The sequence below is a fragment of the Telmatherina bonti genome (assembly GCF_933228915.1).
Source record: "Telmatherina bonti genome assembly, chromosome: 2".
NCBI classification, from domain to species: domain Eukaryota; kingdom Metazoa; phylum Chordata; class Actinopteri; order Atheriniformes; family Telmatherinidae; genus Telmatherina; species Telmatherina bonti.
The window spans coordinates 41343696-41361269 of record NC_136620.1 but is presented as its reverse complement, the minus strand read 5'-3'; the positions used below and the strand labels follow the sequence as shown (position 1 = coordinate 41361269).

General features: G+C 37.5%; 1 protein-coding gene across 1 annotated transcript in view; it reads left to right on the top strand.

Annotated features, from left to right (window-relative positions):
* Positions 1–16911, top strand: part of LOC306769691 (plasmolipin-like) — a gene marked incomplete at both ends in the record, with an annotated part of 202426 nt that extends 185515 nt beyond the window's left edge. The window contains 3 exons of the mRNA XM_079258381.1: positions 16058–16231; positions 16634–16750; positions 16840–16911. Of these exons, the coding sequence (XP_079114507.1) occupies positions 16058–16231; positions 16634–16750; positions 16840–16911 (363 nt within the window). The remainder of the gene's footprint in view (positions 1–16057; positions 16232–16633; positions 16751–16839) is intronic.
* Between the last annotated feature and the right edge of the window lie 663 nt (positions 16912–17574).

The window sequence follows — 17574 nt, the reverse complement described above, 5'->3', positions numbered from 1 at the left end:
GTAGTTTAAAAGTTCCAGAGTTTCGTAGTTTAAAAGTTCCTGAGTTTTGTAGTTTAAAAGTTCCGGAGTTTAAAAGTTCCAGAGTTTCGTAGTTTAAAAGTTCCGGAGTTTCGTAGTTTAAAAGTTCCGGAGTTTAAAAGTTCCGGAGTTCTGTAGTTTAAAAGTTCCTGAGTTTCATAGTTTAAAAGTTCGGGAGTTTAAAAGTTCCGGAGTTTCGTAGTTTAAAAGTTCCGGAGTTTCATAGTTTAAAAGTTCCGGAGTTTCGTAGTTTAAAAGTTCCGGAGTTTCGTAGTTTAAAAGTTCCAGAGTTTCATAGTTTAAAAGTTCCTGAGTTTCATAGTTTAAAAGTTCGGGAGTTTAAAAGTTCCGGACTTTCGTAGTTTAAAAGTTCCGGAGTTTCATAGTTTAAAAGTTCCGGAGTTTCGTAGTTTAAACGTTCCGGAGTTTCGTAGTTTAAAAGTTCCGGAGTTTCGTAGTTTAAAAGTTCCGGAGTTTCGTAGTTTAAAAGTTCCAGAGTTTCATAGTTTAAAAGTTCCTGAGTTTCATAGTTTAAAAGTTCGGGAGTTTAAAAGTTCCGGACTTTCGTAGTTTAAAAGTTCCGGAGTTTCATAGTTTAAAAGTTCCGGAGTTTCGTAGTTTAAACGTTCCGGAGTTTCGTAGTTTAAAAGTTCCGGAGTTTCGTAGTTTAAAAGTTCCAGAGTTTCATAGTTTAAAAGTTCCTGAGTTTCATAGTTTAAAAGTTCGGTAGTTTAAAAGTTCCGGAGTTTCGTAGTTTAAAATTTCCGGAGTTTCGTAGTTTAAAAGTTCCGGAGTTTAAAAGTTCCGGAGTTTAAAGGTTCCGGAGTTTAAAAGTTCCAGAGTTTCGTAGTTTAAAAGTTCCTGAGTTTTGTAGTTTAAAAGTTCCGGAGTTTAAAAGTTCCGGTGTTTCGTAGTTTAAAAGTTCCGGTGTTTCGTAGTTTAAAAGTTCCGGAGTTTTGTAGTTTAAAAGTTCCTGAGTTTCATAGTTTAAAAGTTCGGGAGTTTAAAAGTTCCGGAGTTTCGTAGTTTAAAAGTTCAGGAGTTTAAAAGTTCCAGAGTTTCATAGTTTAAAAGTTCGGTACTTTAAAAGTTCCGGAGTTTCGTAGTTTAAAAGTTCCGGAGTTTAAAGGTTCCGGAGTTTAAAAGTTCCGGAGTTTAAAAGTTCCGGAGTTTCGTAGTTTAAAAGTTCGGGAGTTTAAAAGTTCCGGAGTTTCATAGTTTAAAAGTTCGGTAGTTTAAAAGTTCCGGAGTTTCGTAGTTTAAAAGTTCCAGAGTTTCGTAGTTTAAAAGTTCGGGAGTTACGTAGTTTAAAAGTTCGGGAGTTTTGTAGCTTAAAAGTTCTAGAGTTTAAAAGTTCCGGAGTTTCGTAGTTTAAAAGTTCCTGAGTTTTGTCGTTTAAAAGTTCGGGAGTTTAAAAGTTCTGGTGTTTCGTAGTTTAAAAGTTCCGGAGTTCTGTAGTTTAAAAGTTCCGGAGTTCTGTAGTTTAAAAGTTCCTGAGTTTCATAGTTTAAAAGTTCCGGAGTTTCGTAGTTTAAAAGTTCCGGAGTTTCGTAGTTTAAAAGTTCCGGAGTTTCGTAGTTTAAAAGTTCCGGAGTTTCGTAGTTTAAACGTTCCGGAGTTTCGTAGTTTAAAAGTTCCGGAGTTTCGTAGTTTAAAAGTTCCAGAGTTTCATAGTTTAAAAGTTCGGTAGTTTAAAAGTTCGGTAGTTTAAAAGTTCCGGAGTTTCGTAGTTTAAAATTTCCGGAGTTTCGTAGTTTAAAAGTTCCGGAGTTTAAAAGTTCCGGAGTTTCGGAGTTTAAAAGTTCGGGAGTTTAAAAGTTCCGGAGTTTCATAGTTTAAAAGTTCGGTAGTTTAAAAGTTCCGGAGTTTCGTAGTTTAAAATTTCCGGAGTTTCGTAGTTTAAAAGTTCCGGAGTTTAAAGGTTCCGGAGTTTAAAAGTTCCGGAGTTTCGTAGTTTAAAAGTTCCAGAGTTTCGTAGTTTAAAAGTTCCGGAGTTTCGTAGTTTAAAAGTTCGGGAGTTACGTAGTTTAAAAGTTCGGGAGTTTTGTAGCTTAAAAGTTCTAGAGTTTAAAAGTTCCGGAGTTTAAAAGTTCCGGAGTTTCGTAGTTTAAAAGTTCGGGAGTTTAAAAGTTCCGGAGTTTCGTAGTTTAAAAGTTCCTGAGTTTCATAGTTTAAAAGTTCGGTAGTTTAAAAGTTCCAGAGTTTCGTAGTTTAAAAGTTCCTGAGTTTTGTAGTTTAAAAGTTCCAGAGTTTTGTAGTTTAAAAGTTCCGGAGTTTAAAAGTTCCAGAGTTTCGTAGTTTAAAAGTTCCGGAGTTTCGTAGTTTAAAAGTTCCGGAGTTTAAAGGTTCCGGAGTTTAAAAGTTCCGGAGTTTAAAAGTTCCGGAGTTTCGTAGTTTAAAAGTTCGGGAGTTTAAAAGTTCCGGAGTTTCATAGTTTAAAAGTTCGGTAGTTTAAAAGTTCCGGAGTTTCGTAGTTTAAAAGTTCCGGAGTTTAAAGGTTCCGGAGTTTAAAAGTTCCGGAGTTTCATAGTTTAAAAGTTCGGTAGTTTAAAAGTTCCGGAGTTTCGTAGTTTAAAATTTCCGGAGTTTCGTAGTTTAAAAGTTCCGGAGTTTAAAGGTTCCGGAGTTTAAAAGTTCCGGAGTTTCGTAGTTTAAAAGTTCCAGAGTTTCGTAGTTTAAAAGTTCGGGAGTTACGTAGTTTAAAAGTTCGGGAGTTTTGTAGCTTAAAAGTTCTAGAGTTTAAAAGTTCCGGAGTTTCGTAGTTTAAAAGTTCCTGAGTTTTGTCGTTTAAAAGTTCGGGAGTTTAAAAGTTCTGGTGTTTCGTAGTTTAAAAGTTCCGGAGTTCTGTAGTTTAAAAGTTCCGGAGTTTCATAGTTTAAAAGTTCGGGAGTTTAAAAGTTCCGGAGTTTCGTAGTTTAAAAGTTCCGGAGTTTCGTAGTTTAAAAGTTCCGGAGTTTCGTAGTTTAAAAGTTCCGGAGTTTCGTAGTTTAAACGTTCCGGAGTTTCGTAGTTTAAAAGTTCCGGAGTTTCGTAGTTTAAAAGTTCCAGAGTTTCATAGTTTAAAAGTTCCTGAGTTTCATAGTTTAAAAGTTCGGTAGTTTAAAAGTTCGGTAGTTTAAAAGTTCCGGAGTTTCGTAGTTTAAAATTTCCGGAGTTTCGTAGTTTAAAAGTTCCGGAGTTTAAAAGTTCCGGAGTTTCGGAGTTTAAAAGTTCGGGAGTTTAAAAGTTCCGGAGTTTCATAGTTTAAAAGTTCGGTAGTTTAAAAGTTCCGGAGTTTCGTAGTTTAAAATTTCCGGAGTTTCGTAGTTTAAAAGTTCCGGAGTTTACAGGTTCCGGAGTTTAAAAGTTCCGGAGTTTCGTAGTTTAAAAGTTCCAGAGTTTCGTAGTTTAAAAGTTCCGGAGTTTCGTAGTTTAAAAGTTCGGGAGTTACGTAGTTTAAAAGTTCGGGAGTTTTGTAGCTTAAAAGTTCCGGAGTTTAAAAGTTCCGGAGTTTCGTAGTTTAAAAGTTCGGGAGTTTAAAAGTTCCGGAGTTTCGTAGTTTAAAAGTTCCTGAGTTTCATAGTTTAAAAGTTCGGTAGTTTAAAAGTTCCAGAGTTTCGTAGTTTAAAAGTTCCTGAGTTTTGTAGTTTAAAAGTTCCAGAGTTTCGTAGTTTAAAAGTTCCTGAGTTTTGTAGTTTAAAAGTTCCGGAGTTTAAAAGTTCCAGAGTTTCGTAGTTTAAAAGTTCCGGAGTTTCGTAGTTTAAAAGTTCCGGAGTTTAAAAGTTCCGGAGTTTCATAGTTTAAAAGTTCCGGAGTTTCGTAGTTTAAAAGTTCCGGAGTTTCGTAGTTTAAAAGTTCCAGAGTTTCATAGTTTAAAAGTTCCTGAGTTTCATAGTTTAAAAGTTCGGGAGTTTAAAAGTTCCGGACTTTCGTAGTTTAAAAGTTCCGGAGTTTCATAGTTTAAAAGTTCCGGAGTTTCGTAGTTTAAACGTTCCGGAGTTTCGTAGTTTAAAAGTTCCGGAGTTTCGTAGTTTAAAAGTTCCGGAGTTTCATAGTTTAAAAGTTCCGGAGTTTCGTAGTTTAAAAGTTCCGGAGTTTCGTAGTTTAAAAGTTCCAGAGTTTCATAGTTTAAAAGTTCCTGAGTTTCATAGTTTAAAAGTTCGGGAGTTTAAAAGTTCCGGACTTTCGTAGTTTAAAAGTTCCGGAGTTTCATAGTTTAAAAGTTCCGGAGTTTCGTAGTTTAAACGTTCCGGAGTTTCGTAGTTTAAAAGTTCCGGAGTTTCGTAGTTTAAAAGTTCCAGAGTTTCATAGTTTAAAAGTTCCTGAGTTTCATAGTTTAAAAGTTCGGTAGTTTAAAAGTTCCGGAGTTTCGTAGTTTAAAATTTCCGGAGTTTCGTAGTTTAAAAGTTCCGGAGTTTAAAGGTTCCGGAGTTTAAAAGTTCCGGAGTTTCGTAGTTTAAAAGTTCCGGAGTTCTGTAGTTTAAAAGTTCCGGAGTTTCGTAGTTTAAAAGTTCCTGAGTTTCATAGTTTAAAAGTTCGGGAGTTTAAAAGTTCCGGAGTTTCGTAGTTTAAAAGTTCCGGAGTTTCATAGTTTAAAAGTTCCAGAGTTTCATAGTTTAAAAGTTCCTGAGTTTCATAGTTTAAAAGTTCGGTAGTTTAAAAGTTCCAGAGTTTCGTAGTTTAAAAGTTCCTGAGTTTTGTAGTTTAAAAGTTCCGGAGTTTAAAAGTTCCGGTGTTTCGTAGTTTAAAAGTTCCGGTGTTTCGTAGTTTAAAAGTTCCGGAGTTTCGTAGTTTAAAAGTTCCGGAGTTTTGTAGTTTAAAAGTTCGGGAGTTTAAAAGTTCCGGAGTTTTGTAGTTTAAAAGTTCCGGAGTTTAAAAGTTCCAGAGTTTCGTAGTTTAAAAGTTCCGGAGTTTCGTAGTTTAAAAGTTCCGGAGTTTAAAGGTTCCGGAGTTTAAAAGTTCCGGAGTTTAAAAGTTCCGGAGTTCTGTAGTTTAAAAGTTCCTGAGTTTCATAGTTTAAAAGTTCGGGAGTTTAAAAGTTCCGGAGTTTCGTAGTTTAAAAGTTCCGGAGTTTCATAGTTTAAAAGTTCCGGAGTTTCGTAGTTTAAAAGTTCCGGAGTTTCGTAGTTTAAAAGTTCCAGAGTTTCATAGTTTAAAAGTTCCTGAGTTTCATAGTTTAAAAGTTCGGGAGTTTAAAAGTTCCGGACTTTCGTAGTTTAAAAGTTCCGGAGTTTCGTAGTTTAAAAGTTCCTGAGTTTTGTAGTTTAAAAGTTCCGGAGTTTCATAGTTTAAAAGTTTGGGAGTTTAAAAGTTCCGGAGTTTCGTAGTTTAAAAGTTCCGGAGTTTCATAGTTTTAAAGTTCCGGAGTTTCGTAGTTTAAACGTTCCGGAGTTTCGTAGTTTAAAAGTTCCGGAGTTTCGTAGTTTAAAAGTTCCAGAGTTTCATAGTTTAAAAGTTCCTGAGTTTCATAGTTTAAAAGTTCGGTAGTTTAAAAGTTCCGGAGTTTCGTAGTTTAACATTTCCGGAGTTTCGTAGTTTAAAAGTTCCGGAGTTTCGTAGTTTAAAAGTTCCGGAGTTTAAAGGTTCCGGAGTTTAAAAGTTCCGGAGTTTCGTAGTTTAAAAGTTCCGGAGTTTCGTAGTTGAAAAGTTCCGGAGTTTCGTAGTTTAAAAGTTCGGGAGTTACGTAGTTTAAAAGTTCGGGAGTTTTGTAGCTTAAAAGTTCCGGAGTTTAAAAGTTCCGGAGTTTAAAAGTTCCGGAGTTTCGTAGTTTAAAAGTTCGGGAGTTTAAAAGTTCCGGAGTTTCGTAGTTTAAAAGTTCCGGAGTTCCGTAGTTTAAAAGTTCCTGAGTTTCATAGTTTAAAAGTTCCGGAGTTTAAAAGTTCCGGAGTTTCGTAGTTTAAAAGTTCCGGAGTTTCGTAGTGTAAAAGTTCCAGAGTTTCGTAGTTTAAAAGTTCCGGAGTTTCATAGTTTAAAAGTTCCGGAGTTTCGTAGTTTAAAAGTTCGGGAGTTTCATAGTTTAAAAGTTCCGGAGTTTAAAAGTTCCGGAGTTTCGTAGTTTAAAAGTTCCGGAGTTTCATAGTTTAAAAGTTCCGGAGTTTAAATGTTCTGGAGTTTCGTAGTTTAAAGGTGATTGTTGAGATTTTCAGGACGAGTTTCAGCTGCAGACTGATGGAGAAACATGTCTGCTATTCATGTTTTAACTCATTACAGATGAATAAATGTGAGACGTGAGCAGGCTTAACTCTTCTTCCATCCCCGCTAAAGGATGCAGTTCAGCCGAAATGCTGCAAATAGGAGGCTTCATTTTCTCCTGTTCTTCTAAATCACATCTTTCATCAGAAACAGTTTAACTGGATGAGCCGCCGCTGACTGCCACACATTTCCAGCCAACCAGGGATGTAAGCGTTAATGCAGAAGTCTTGTGTTGGATTTCTTTTTATTGTAGAAAGTTGGTGTTATCTGTTCAGGTGGAACAGCTGGGCGGAGTTTTGTCATTCTGACAGGTTTTAGAATTACTCCCATCTAACCTGGAAATCATGTGACACTTTCTAGCTCCTCACCTTTATGAACACCTGTAGCGACAACAGTAACCACAATGGACCAAAAAGCCTCAACAAAGCTGATTAAATCCCGTCTTCCAGTAAAGCAGGACTAAACGCTGGTGGGAAGGTTTTAGAAACCTCGTCTGTAGAAACGAGGTTACAGACGTTTTAATGGAAGTTAATGAGACTCTTGGCCATAAAGGTGATTAAAGAAAGTATCTGATACTAAATACTAAAGAGAATAAATCCATTTTGTTGTTGATATTTGACAAATTCGAGACTCTAAAAGCCTACAAAGCTTCATCCATGTTAAATGTATTTTTTTTTAATGTCATGCTTTTTATGTTTCTATGTAATTCTAATATTTAAATAACCATTTAAAAGGTTCATGTCTTTAAATTGAGTTGTTGGTTGTTTTAAGCAGGTCGGTCTGAGGAGGATTTATTTTAAAAAAATTCAGAAAATACTGATGTTTGATGATTTTATAGCAGCTTTATATGTACATTTAAAGCTGCTATAAAATCTGCCTCTAAGGTCTGAAGGACTTTCTGGAAATGGAAACTGCCCTCTGATGTTTATTATATGGATAATAATTCAGTTTTTTATGTGAAGGATAAGGAAGTTATTCCAGTATTCAAACAAGCATTTAAAGAGTTAAAACCTAAAAATGATTTTAAACTTTAATGAGTTTCTGTTTTATTCTGGTTTCAAATCCAGACTGAATAATTCTTTGATCACAATTATGTTAATTCTGCTTTAAATTAATTCCAGTCGTTTTGAACTCGCTCATTTCTTAATCCTGCCACAACGATCTACACATTCCACACTAACTGAAACATATCCCACGTTAACAGACACATGCTTCACAACTGGAATAAAATGCTAAATAAAAATCAGTTTTATTTAGGAGTTTTTATAGTTTTTGTTATTTTATAGTATTATTTCTATAATGCCATAGCTGGAAAGAAGAGAAGCAGGAAGTGAACATTGTTTTAATAAAGTAGATGTAACTCATTTCATTGAAATTGTGATAATTGCAGCTTATAGATATGAAAACCCAAAATGTCTCAGAAAATTAGAATATTGTGAAAAACTTCAATCTTAGAAAGTCATGGTGTCACACCTGAATCAACTGAAAACACCTGCAAAGGTCTCCTAAACCTTTAAATGGTCTCAGTCTGGGTCAGACGGCGACACAACAATGGGGAAGACTGCTGACCTGACAGATGTCCAGAAGACCATCATTGACCCTCCACAAGGAGGGAAAGCCAGAAAGGTCATTTCTAAAGAAGCTGCTTGTTCAGAGAGCTGGATCCAAGCATGTTAATGGAAAGCTGAGTGGAAGGAAAAGGTGCACCAGCAGAAGACAGAACCGCCTGGAGAGGATTGTCAGGAATCTGGGATGCTTCACAAGGAGTGGACTGAAGCTGGACTCATCAAGAGCCGCTACGCCCAGACGGATCCTAGACATGGACTACAGATGTCCCATTCCTCGTGTCGAGCCACTCCTGGACCAGAGACACCGACAGAAGCATCTCACCTGGGCTACGGAGGAAAAGGACTGGTTCTCAGATGGAAGCAGGTTCTGCATTTCATGTGGAAACCAAGGTCCCAGAGTCTGGAGGAAGAGTGGAGAGGCCCAGAATCCATGTTGCTGGAAGTCCAGAGTGAAGTTTCCACAGTCAGTGATGGTTTGGGAGCCATGTCATCTGCTGGTGTTGCTCCACTGGGTTTTCTGAAGGTCACAGTCAACACAGCATCTAGCAGGACATTTTAGAGACATTCCTTCTGCTGACAAGCTTTATGGAGATGCAGATTTCATTTCCCAGCAGGACTCCTGCCTACACTGCCAAAGGTACCAAAAGCTGCTTCCATGACCACGCTGTTACTGCGCTGGATCGGCCAACAGACCACCTGATCTGAACCCCGTAGAGGATCTGAGGGGTCAGGAGGAAGATGAGAGACACCAGACCCAACCATGTAGACGACCTGAAGGCTGCTATCAGAGCAACCTGGGCTTCCATTACACCTGAACAGTGCCACACGCTGGTGGCTTCCATTGCCACGCCGTGTTGATGCAGTAATTCATGCAGGAGGTCCAACCAGGTACTGAGGCATGGAAATGATCATACTGTTCAGAAGTCTGTTTAAAATGTCCTTTTTTCCCATTTATCTTATGCAATATTCAGATTTTCTGAGACATTGTGGCTTTTCATTATCTATAAACCACAGTCATCAACCTGTCTAGAAATAAATGGTTAAAATGTTTCACTCTATGTGTAATAAATCTATATAATATATAGTGAAGTATTGTTCATAATATTCTAATTTCCTGAGATGTACCTGTAAATACATCCAACTTGAATCTTTCCGACCCCTGATAGAACGGTTGGTTTTAACAGCTTTCAGACACAAACTGTTCATAAAGATTAAGTTCGGATTTATTCTGCTGCAATATGGATCAGTTGCTGCTATGGATTCTTTCTGTCTTTCTGTCCTCTTCCCCCCACACAGCAGAGGCAGATGGCTGCCTGTCCTGAGCCGGGTTCTGCCGGAGGTTTCCTTCCTGTTAAAAGGGAGTTTTTTCCTTCCCACTGTTGCCAGTGTGCTTGCTCAGGATGGGAGATTGAGTTGGACTCAACTCAATCTGTTGGTTTCCTTATATAGGCTGTTATGAATTGGCCTTCATTATGTTTTCCCCTCTGTCTGTAAAGCGTCTTGAGATGGCATTGCCGTGATTTGACGCTATATAAATAAAGTTGAATTGAATTGAATTGAATTGAATTGATTCAGTTTAATCACCAGCATGTTATTATAACCCCTTTAGCTCACATTGAGTCCCAATCACCTCCATGTCTTCTTTTATTTACGATGCCCTAACTTCCACCCATGTTAAGGCTCGGTAGTAGGAAGCATCCTGCAGGTAGATCTTTCTAAACACACACCTCATCACTCAGGATGAGTTAAAGAGACAGTAAACATCAACGTTTAAAACTCCTGTCAACTTTACGTCAGCTGGAGATCAATATGTAACAGAAGACGCTCAGTTTCTACAGCTTAAATGTTCGCTTTTATTTTTTTAAAAATGCTTCATTTACAACATTAAAAGCGTCACAGTAAGATGCCGAAGAAAGTTAGATGTATGAAGAGAAACAAAATGATAAATAATAAATCGTGAAATAATTATATTAAAATGCTTAAAAGTCTAGATAAGTGAAACATGATGTTGCAGCTAAATTCATATTTTATTAGGTTTAATATTTTCTGACAGCAGAGCAGGGATGAATGAAGCTGCCTGACAGCTGTGAGATGATCTTTATGTTTTTAGATGTCTTTCCAACGTTCACAGTTTCTGTCTGAACAGCAGAAATGTTCAGATAATCACTCAGATGTCCTGAAGGAAGTTTAGTTCTACATCTAAAAACTCATTTTAACACTCGTCTTAACACTCATTTATACTCATCAGCTTTTAACCCACCTCAGAATTCAGGCATCATGCTCTTGCCTACATTAGCCACACCTGTTCAGGTACATCTAATTTAGCTGCATTTTTATCCAGATAAACCTTCAATCAGATAAATAAAAGTTTAATTTTATGCAGCTTGTTTTGGTTTATACAGCAAATATCCCAAATTTAAAACACTTTATACACAGAATTCACAGCCTGTTTTAAAATATTTTATACAAAATTACATTAAATAATTAAATGTTAAATTTAAATAATAAATTAAATGTTATAATATAAAGGAAGCATCATACTGAAATATCTTAAAATATGTTTTTAAAAAAATTATGATTTTTGAAAATAAATTAATCTTTACTAATATGAAATTAAATGAACTCAAAGAATAAATTCAACATAATGTACACTATTATTAAAATGCTTAAAGATACGAAAAAATTAAAAAATATTCTAATGAATAATTATAAAATTAATTATATATTAATTATTACATTATACATTAAATATTATATAACATATACTATATTAACATATTCTCTTTATACCAGTTTCTTGTATTTGCAAACTAAAGCAGCTGAAACATGAAATAAATTTGAAATTAAATCACTGCCTTTTATTTTTTACCCACATCGGCAGAAACGTTTCATGTGTGGAGGGACATTAGTCTCCTGTTTCAATCTTCTCCTTATGAAATATTGATTAATAATAACCCTGAAGCTCTGCAACAGATAGTTCAGGTTGAACTTTTCACCGCTTCGTTTCTCTGAAGACTGTTTTACAGAAGTGATGTTATCCTGAAGGTGTGATGAGGACTTTTCTGGCGCCGCGGCGACAACCTGCAGCTTATTTGCTGTCTGCAGTGTAAAAGTCACCTGTTTGTTGTTTCAGGAGCGTAAACGTGATGCCAGCAGTCTGAACAAACTGGACTTCATGTCTCTTCTCGGGACAGAAGTACGGAAGCGTAGAGCTGTCATCCTCATAAAAAGGTTTGGGCCTTATTACGTCATAACGTGATAGTTTATTGTAAAAACGTATAACCACTTGAACGCTGGAGGGATTACATCTCTCAGCTGCCCCGGGAGCGCCTTGGGACCCCCCCGCAGAGTTAGCGAATGTGGCTGGGGAGGGGGGCTTCCCTGCTAGGCTGCTGCCCCCGCGATCAGACCCCCGATAAGCGGTAGAGGAGGGATGGATAGATGGCACTTGGACGCACCTAAGATGATGTTTGCATTCATAACGATTCTCGTGCCGCTCAAGTTTCCATCAGAAATGATGCCACGTCATGGGGATTGGACTCATTTTTCCTTCTGTACAGACCCATGCCTTTTAAAACTGTCCTTAAACTACGCATATTTATTACAATGGATCCAAAGTCTTCCAAAGCACCATCATTTCACAATGTCTCAGCCCGACTATGGAGAAAAACTCTATCAAGTCCTGTATGAGCCATTTGTGATCTCCTACCCACCCCGCACACAATTTCCTCATCTAAAGTCGAAAATTAACCAAGTTCACGCTTTCAGATACGTGATACGTTTCACGTTTTTACAATAAAACTATCACGTTATAACGTAATAAGGCTCAAACTCTTTTTTATGAGGATGACAGCTCTACGCTTCCGTACAGAAGCATCAAGACATGCAGAGAAAAACACCTTGTGTCTTTCTGAAAGACGCTTTAAGGCTTTGTCACAGTAAAACTGTAGGAACCACGTGGGTCTCCAGCAAACAGCCGTTTATCATTCATTCGTCCATCCTACAGCCACCCATTCATTCATTCATTCATCCACCCATCCATTCATTCTTTCATTCATTCACCCATTCTCCATCCCCCATCCGTCATCCATCCATTCATTCATCAATTCATCATCAAATCATTTATTCTTCCATTCATTATTTGATCCATTCATCCATTTATATTTACATATTTACATCCACCCATCCATCATCCACCCATTCATTCATCCATACAGTTGTTGATCCATCCACCCACCTATCCATCCATCATCCATTTATTTATTCATCCATCATCCATACATTAATTCACTGATTCATCTATTCATCTATAAATTCATTAAGTAATCATCCATCCACCTATCCATCCACAATCCATTCATCCATTCAAGTATTCATTCATCCATCCAGCCAGCCTTCATCTATTCATTTATTCATCCATTCATTAATTGATCCATTCATCCACCCATCCATCCATTCATTCATTAATCCATCCTCCATCTATCAATTAATTAATTTACCCACCCACCCATCCATCCATTCATTTTTTCATCCAGTCATTCCTCCACCCATCAATTAATTAATTCATCCATACATCCACTCATCCATTCATTCATTCATTTATTGATTCATCCATCCATACATCCACTCATCCATCTTTCCTCCACCCATTTAATCAGCCATCCTCCATCTGTCCATCCATTCATTTATTCATCCATCCACCCATCCATCCCTCATCCATCCATTCATGCATTGATTTATCCATCCACCTATCATCAATTCATTCATTGATTCATTCATTTATATATTTATTTTTCATTCATTCATCAATCCATTCAACCAGCCATCTATTAATTATTGAATTTATCCACCCATCCATCACCCATCCATCTATCCATCATTCATTCATTCATTCTCCACTTGATCCATTCATTTATCCATCCATACAACCACCCAACCATTCATTCATTTGTCCAACCTCCATCCACCCATCCATTCACCCATCCTCCATCCACCATCCATCATCCATTCATTCATCCATCCATCATCCATCCATCCCTTGATCCATTCATCCATCTTATCTATAGATCCACCCATCTATCATCAATCATCCATTTATTCATTCATCCATCTTCCATCCATTCATTCATTGATTTATCTATTCATCCAAATGATTCGTTCAGGAAACATCCATCCACAATTCATTCATTCATTCATTTATTTACTCATTCATTCATCCACCCATCTATCCTCCATCCATTCATTAATTCATCTTTCATCCACCCACCGATCTATCTATCTATCCATCCATTCATTCCACCATCCCTCATCATCCATTCATTCATTTATTCATCCATGCATTAATTGATCCATTCATCCACCTATCTATCCGTCATACATTTTTTCATCCATCATCAATCCATTTATTAATTTATTCATCCATCCATTCATTTATCCATCCTCCATACACCCATCTATCATCTATCAATTCATTCATTCATTCATTTACCCACCCACCCATCCATCCATTCTTTCATTCATCCAGCCATTCCTCCACACATCCATCCATCGTTTTTTCATCCATACATAAACCCAATCAATCATCTATTCATTCATTCACTCATTCTCTATCCACCCATGATCCATGAATTCATTCAGCCACTTATCATTCATTAATTCATAGATTCATTCATTCATCCTCTACCTCATCTACCTGTCATCCATTTATTCATTGATTCATCCATCAATCCATTGTTCATTCATTAAATCGATCCTCCATCCACCCACCCATCCATCCCTCGTCCATTCATTTATTCATCCATTCATTCCTTGATCCATCCATCCACCCATCCATCCATCATCCATTTATTTATCCATTATCCGCCCATTCATTCATTCATTTATTCATTCACCCATCCATCAATTCATTTATCCATACATCCACCCATTCCTCCATCCATCCATCTAATATATTCATCCATCCAGCCATCCATCCATCGTTCCATCATCCACTTATTCATGTTTTCATCCATCATCCATTTATTCATCCATTATCCATTATCCATCCATTAATTCATTCATTTATTCATCCATTCATCATCAACCCATCCATTTATCCATCCATTCATCTATTCATTCATCATCCACCCATTCATCCATCAACCATCCATTCATTCATTCACCCATCATCCATGTATTCATATATTCATCCATCCATCCATCCATCCATTAATTTATTCATCCATTCGTGCATTATACACCCATAAATCCACCCACTCACCAACCCACCAATCATCTATCCATCCATCATCCATTTACCCATCATCCATCCATTAATTTATACATCCATTCATTATCCACCCATCCATCCATGCACCCATTCATCAATTTATTCATGTTATCATCCATCAATCCATCCATCCATCCATTATTTATTCAATTATTCATCATCCACCCACCCATCAACCATCCATTCATTCATTCATCCATTTATTTATATATTCATCCATCAACCATCCACTCATTCATTTATTCATCCACCCATTCATCCCTCATCCATTTTTTCATATATTCATCAATCATCCATCCATTCTTTCATTTATTTATCATCCACCCATCCATTAATTCATTCAGTCATCATCCATCTATTTATTCATATAATCATTCAATCATTTATTCATCCATACATCATCCATCAATCATTCATCCATCCGTCCACCCATTTTCAACCATCCCTTCATTCATTCAACCATTATCCATGTATTCATATATTCGTCCATCATCCATTTATTCATCCATTCATGCATTATCCACCCATGAATCCATCCATCCATCTATCCACCCATCCATTCATCCATCATCCATCCATTTATTCATCCATTCGTGCATTATCCACCCATGAATCCATCCATCCATCTATCCACCCATCCATCATCCATCCATTAATTTATTCATTTATTCATCATCCACCCACCCATCCATCAACCAATTCATCCATCAACCATCCATTCATTCATTCATCCATCATTCATCCATTATCCATCCATTTATTCATATATTCATCTATCATCCATCCACTCATTCATTTATTCATCCACCCATTCATCATCCATCCATCCACCAATTCATGCATTTATTCATATATTTATCCATCATCCATTCATTCATCTATTCATTCATCATTCACCCATTGATCCATTTATAATATATTCATCCATCATCCAAATATTTATTTAATTATTTATCATCCAACCATTTATCAACAATCCATTCATTCATTCATCCACCATCCATGTATTCATATATTCATCCATCTTTCTGTCCATCTATTCATCCATTCATGCATTATCCATCCATCTATCCACACATCCATCATCCATCCATCATCGTTCCATCCTCCATTTATTCATATTTTCATCCATCATCCATTTATTCATACATTCATCCATTATCCATCCATTAATTCATTCATTTATTCATCAATTCATCATCAACCCATCCATTTATCCATCCATCCATCCATTCATTCATCGTCCATTTATACATATAATCATTCATTTATTTATTCATCCATTCATCATCAATCATTCATCCACCCATTCATCCATTTATTCATATATCCATCCATTTATTCATCCATTCATTCATCATCCACCCACCCATCATCCACCCATCTATCAGCTCTTCTGGAGGACTTCCCAGACCAGCAGAGAGATGGAATCCCTCCAGTTCTGGATCTTCTTTTCCAGGTCTCTTCCAAGTGAGACGTGTCCAGATCTCCTCACCATGGAGAGGTCCAGGAGGCCTCCTCCCCTCCTCTGGAGATGGAGGAGCAGCAGTTCTACTGTGGTCTCCTCCTAGATGAAGCAGCTTCTCTCTGTCAGAGAGAATCCTGGCTTCTGGTTCCTTCCATCTCTCCCTGCAGCTGCTGACGTTCAGCAGACAGAGTCCACATCATCCTCCTGTAGATCTCCTTCTCCATCCGACCCTCACGCCTCAAGAAGACCCTGACATACAGGAACTCCTTCACTTTGACCTGAAGAGGGTGCTCCACCCTCCTCCAACTGAGGAGGACCGTGGTTGTAGATGTGGAGATGGTGGTCCTCATCCCAGCAGCTTCACCCTGGAGGTCATGACCCAATGGAGCAAACAGAACCACATCCTCTGCAACCCGAACCCGAGTCCACCAACCTGGATCCCCTCAACACCTCAGCTGATCCTCGGTCCATAACGGTTCTGAACCGAAGCAGCCTTGGAGTCCGGTTATTGATCATTTCCTTGGTGTAACTTTGTTTTTGCTGTGTCCTGTTTGACCCGTGTAGTTTCTGGGTTTGGTGCACTGGGGGCTAATAGCCAGCACCGCCTACACGGCGGTACCGGCGTACGGCTGGGTCATGTTCGTAGCCGTCACCCTGTGGATCCTCTCCACCATCCTCTTCTTCATCATCCTGTTCAGAGTCCAGCTCCAGCTGACGGTGGTGCCGTGGCCGCTGACGGTAAGAAGGCACGACAAAACAGGTCGTTTCTTCTTTTCAGTCAGTTGTTTGATTTTTTATTTTTATTTTTCTAAATTGTCTTTTTTTTAAAAATCTTTTTTTTTTTATTTACTCATAATTTTTTAAAATCTATTTTCATATGGTCATTTACCTTTATTCATTCATTTTTAAGAATTCATTTCATATTTAATTGTGTTTTTAAAATGATTTTTACTTTATTTAGTTTCTATATAAATGTGAACAAATTGACCAGAAAAAACATAAAAATAAAGAGGAGAATTATTTTATCTGATAAAATCATTTAAAAGCTGATCTTTTTACCTGGAGAGACACTAAAGGAGACGCTGATGAGGTGGAACCAGTGGAACCAGTAAGTGAGCTGATATTTCTGTCCTGTAACAGGTCATGGTGTATCACGGTGTTGCAACCGTCCTGTATTTCTCTGCTTTCGTGGCCAACGTTGCGACTGTGAACGCCTTCGGATGGTCCTATTTCTACAGACACATGGCAGCAGCCTCGGTGAGACATCACACACCTCACACACACCAACATGTAGGAAACAGAGGAATGAGAACAACTAAAGTCTGTTTAGACTTTCAGATGTGCAGAAAACTCTGGAGGCCCATCAAGCTGCAGCATCGGCACACAAACACAGCGAAGTGATCAATCACATCCATTAAACAGGAAGAGATGCGATACCAGTTTCCCCCGTCGACACCGTCCCATTAGCTAATGGCATGTTTCACCGGTTCCATGAAGGAAAATCACAGCTGTACAGCCTGTATTCATGTAATTACTGCGAAAACAAAAGGGATTATAGATTAAACTTCAGAACATCAAATGCTTTAAAAACATGAGTGCTTTAAAAAATAAATGATAAAACTAAACAATGTGACAGAATGAAGACAGACACCTCTCAGAAGTCCAGCAGACTGGTCTCTATAGACACTACAAAAGTATGGAAGCTGATATTTTGACTGGCTGATACAGAAGTATGGACCCCAGAGTGTCGAAGCGCCAAGAGTGATTCTAGGGTCAGAGGTTTAGTGGTGCGGAGCATTCAGGGAGCTACTTTACATAAATTGTATGTTTAGACGCCTCAGTTTACTGTAAATCTGTAAAAACTCTGACCAATCCAAACGTTCCGACCCAAACGGAGTTGTTCATTTCTTATATTTTGTAGCTTCTGCTCCCGCCTCCCCTCCTCCCCCTCCAGCAGCACATACCTGATAGCCACATATATACATATACATATATATATATATATATATATATATATGTATGTATATATATATGTATGTATATATGTATGTATGTATATATGTATGTATGTATATATGTAT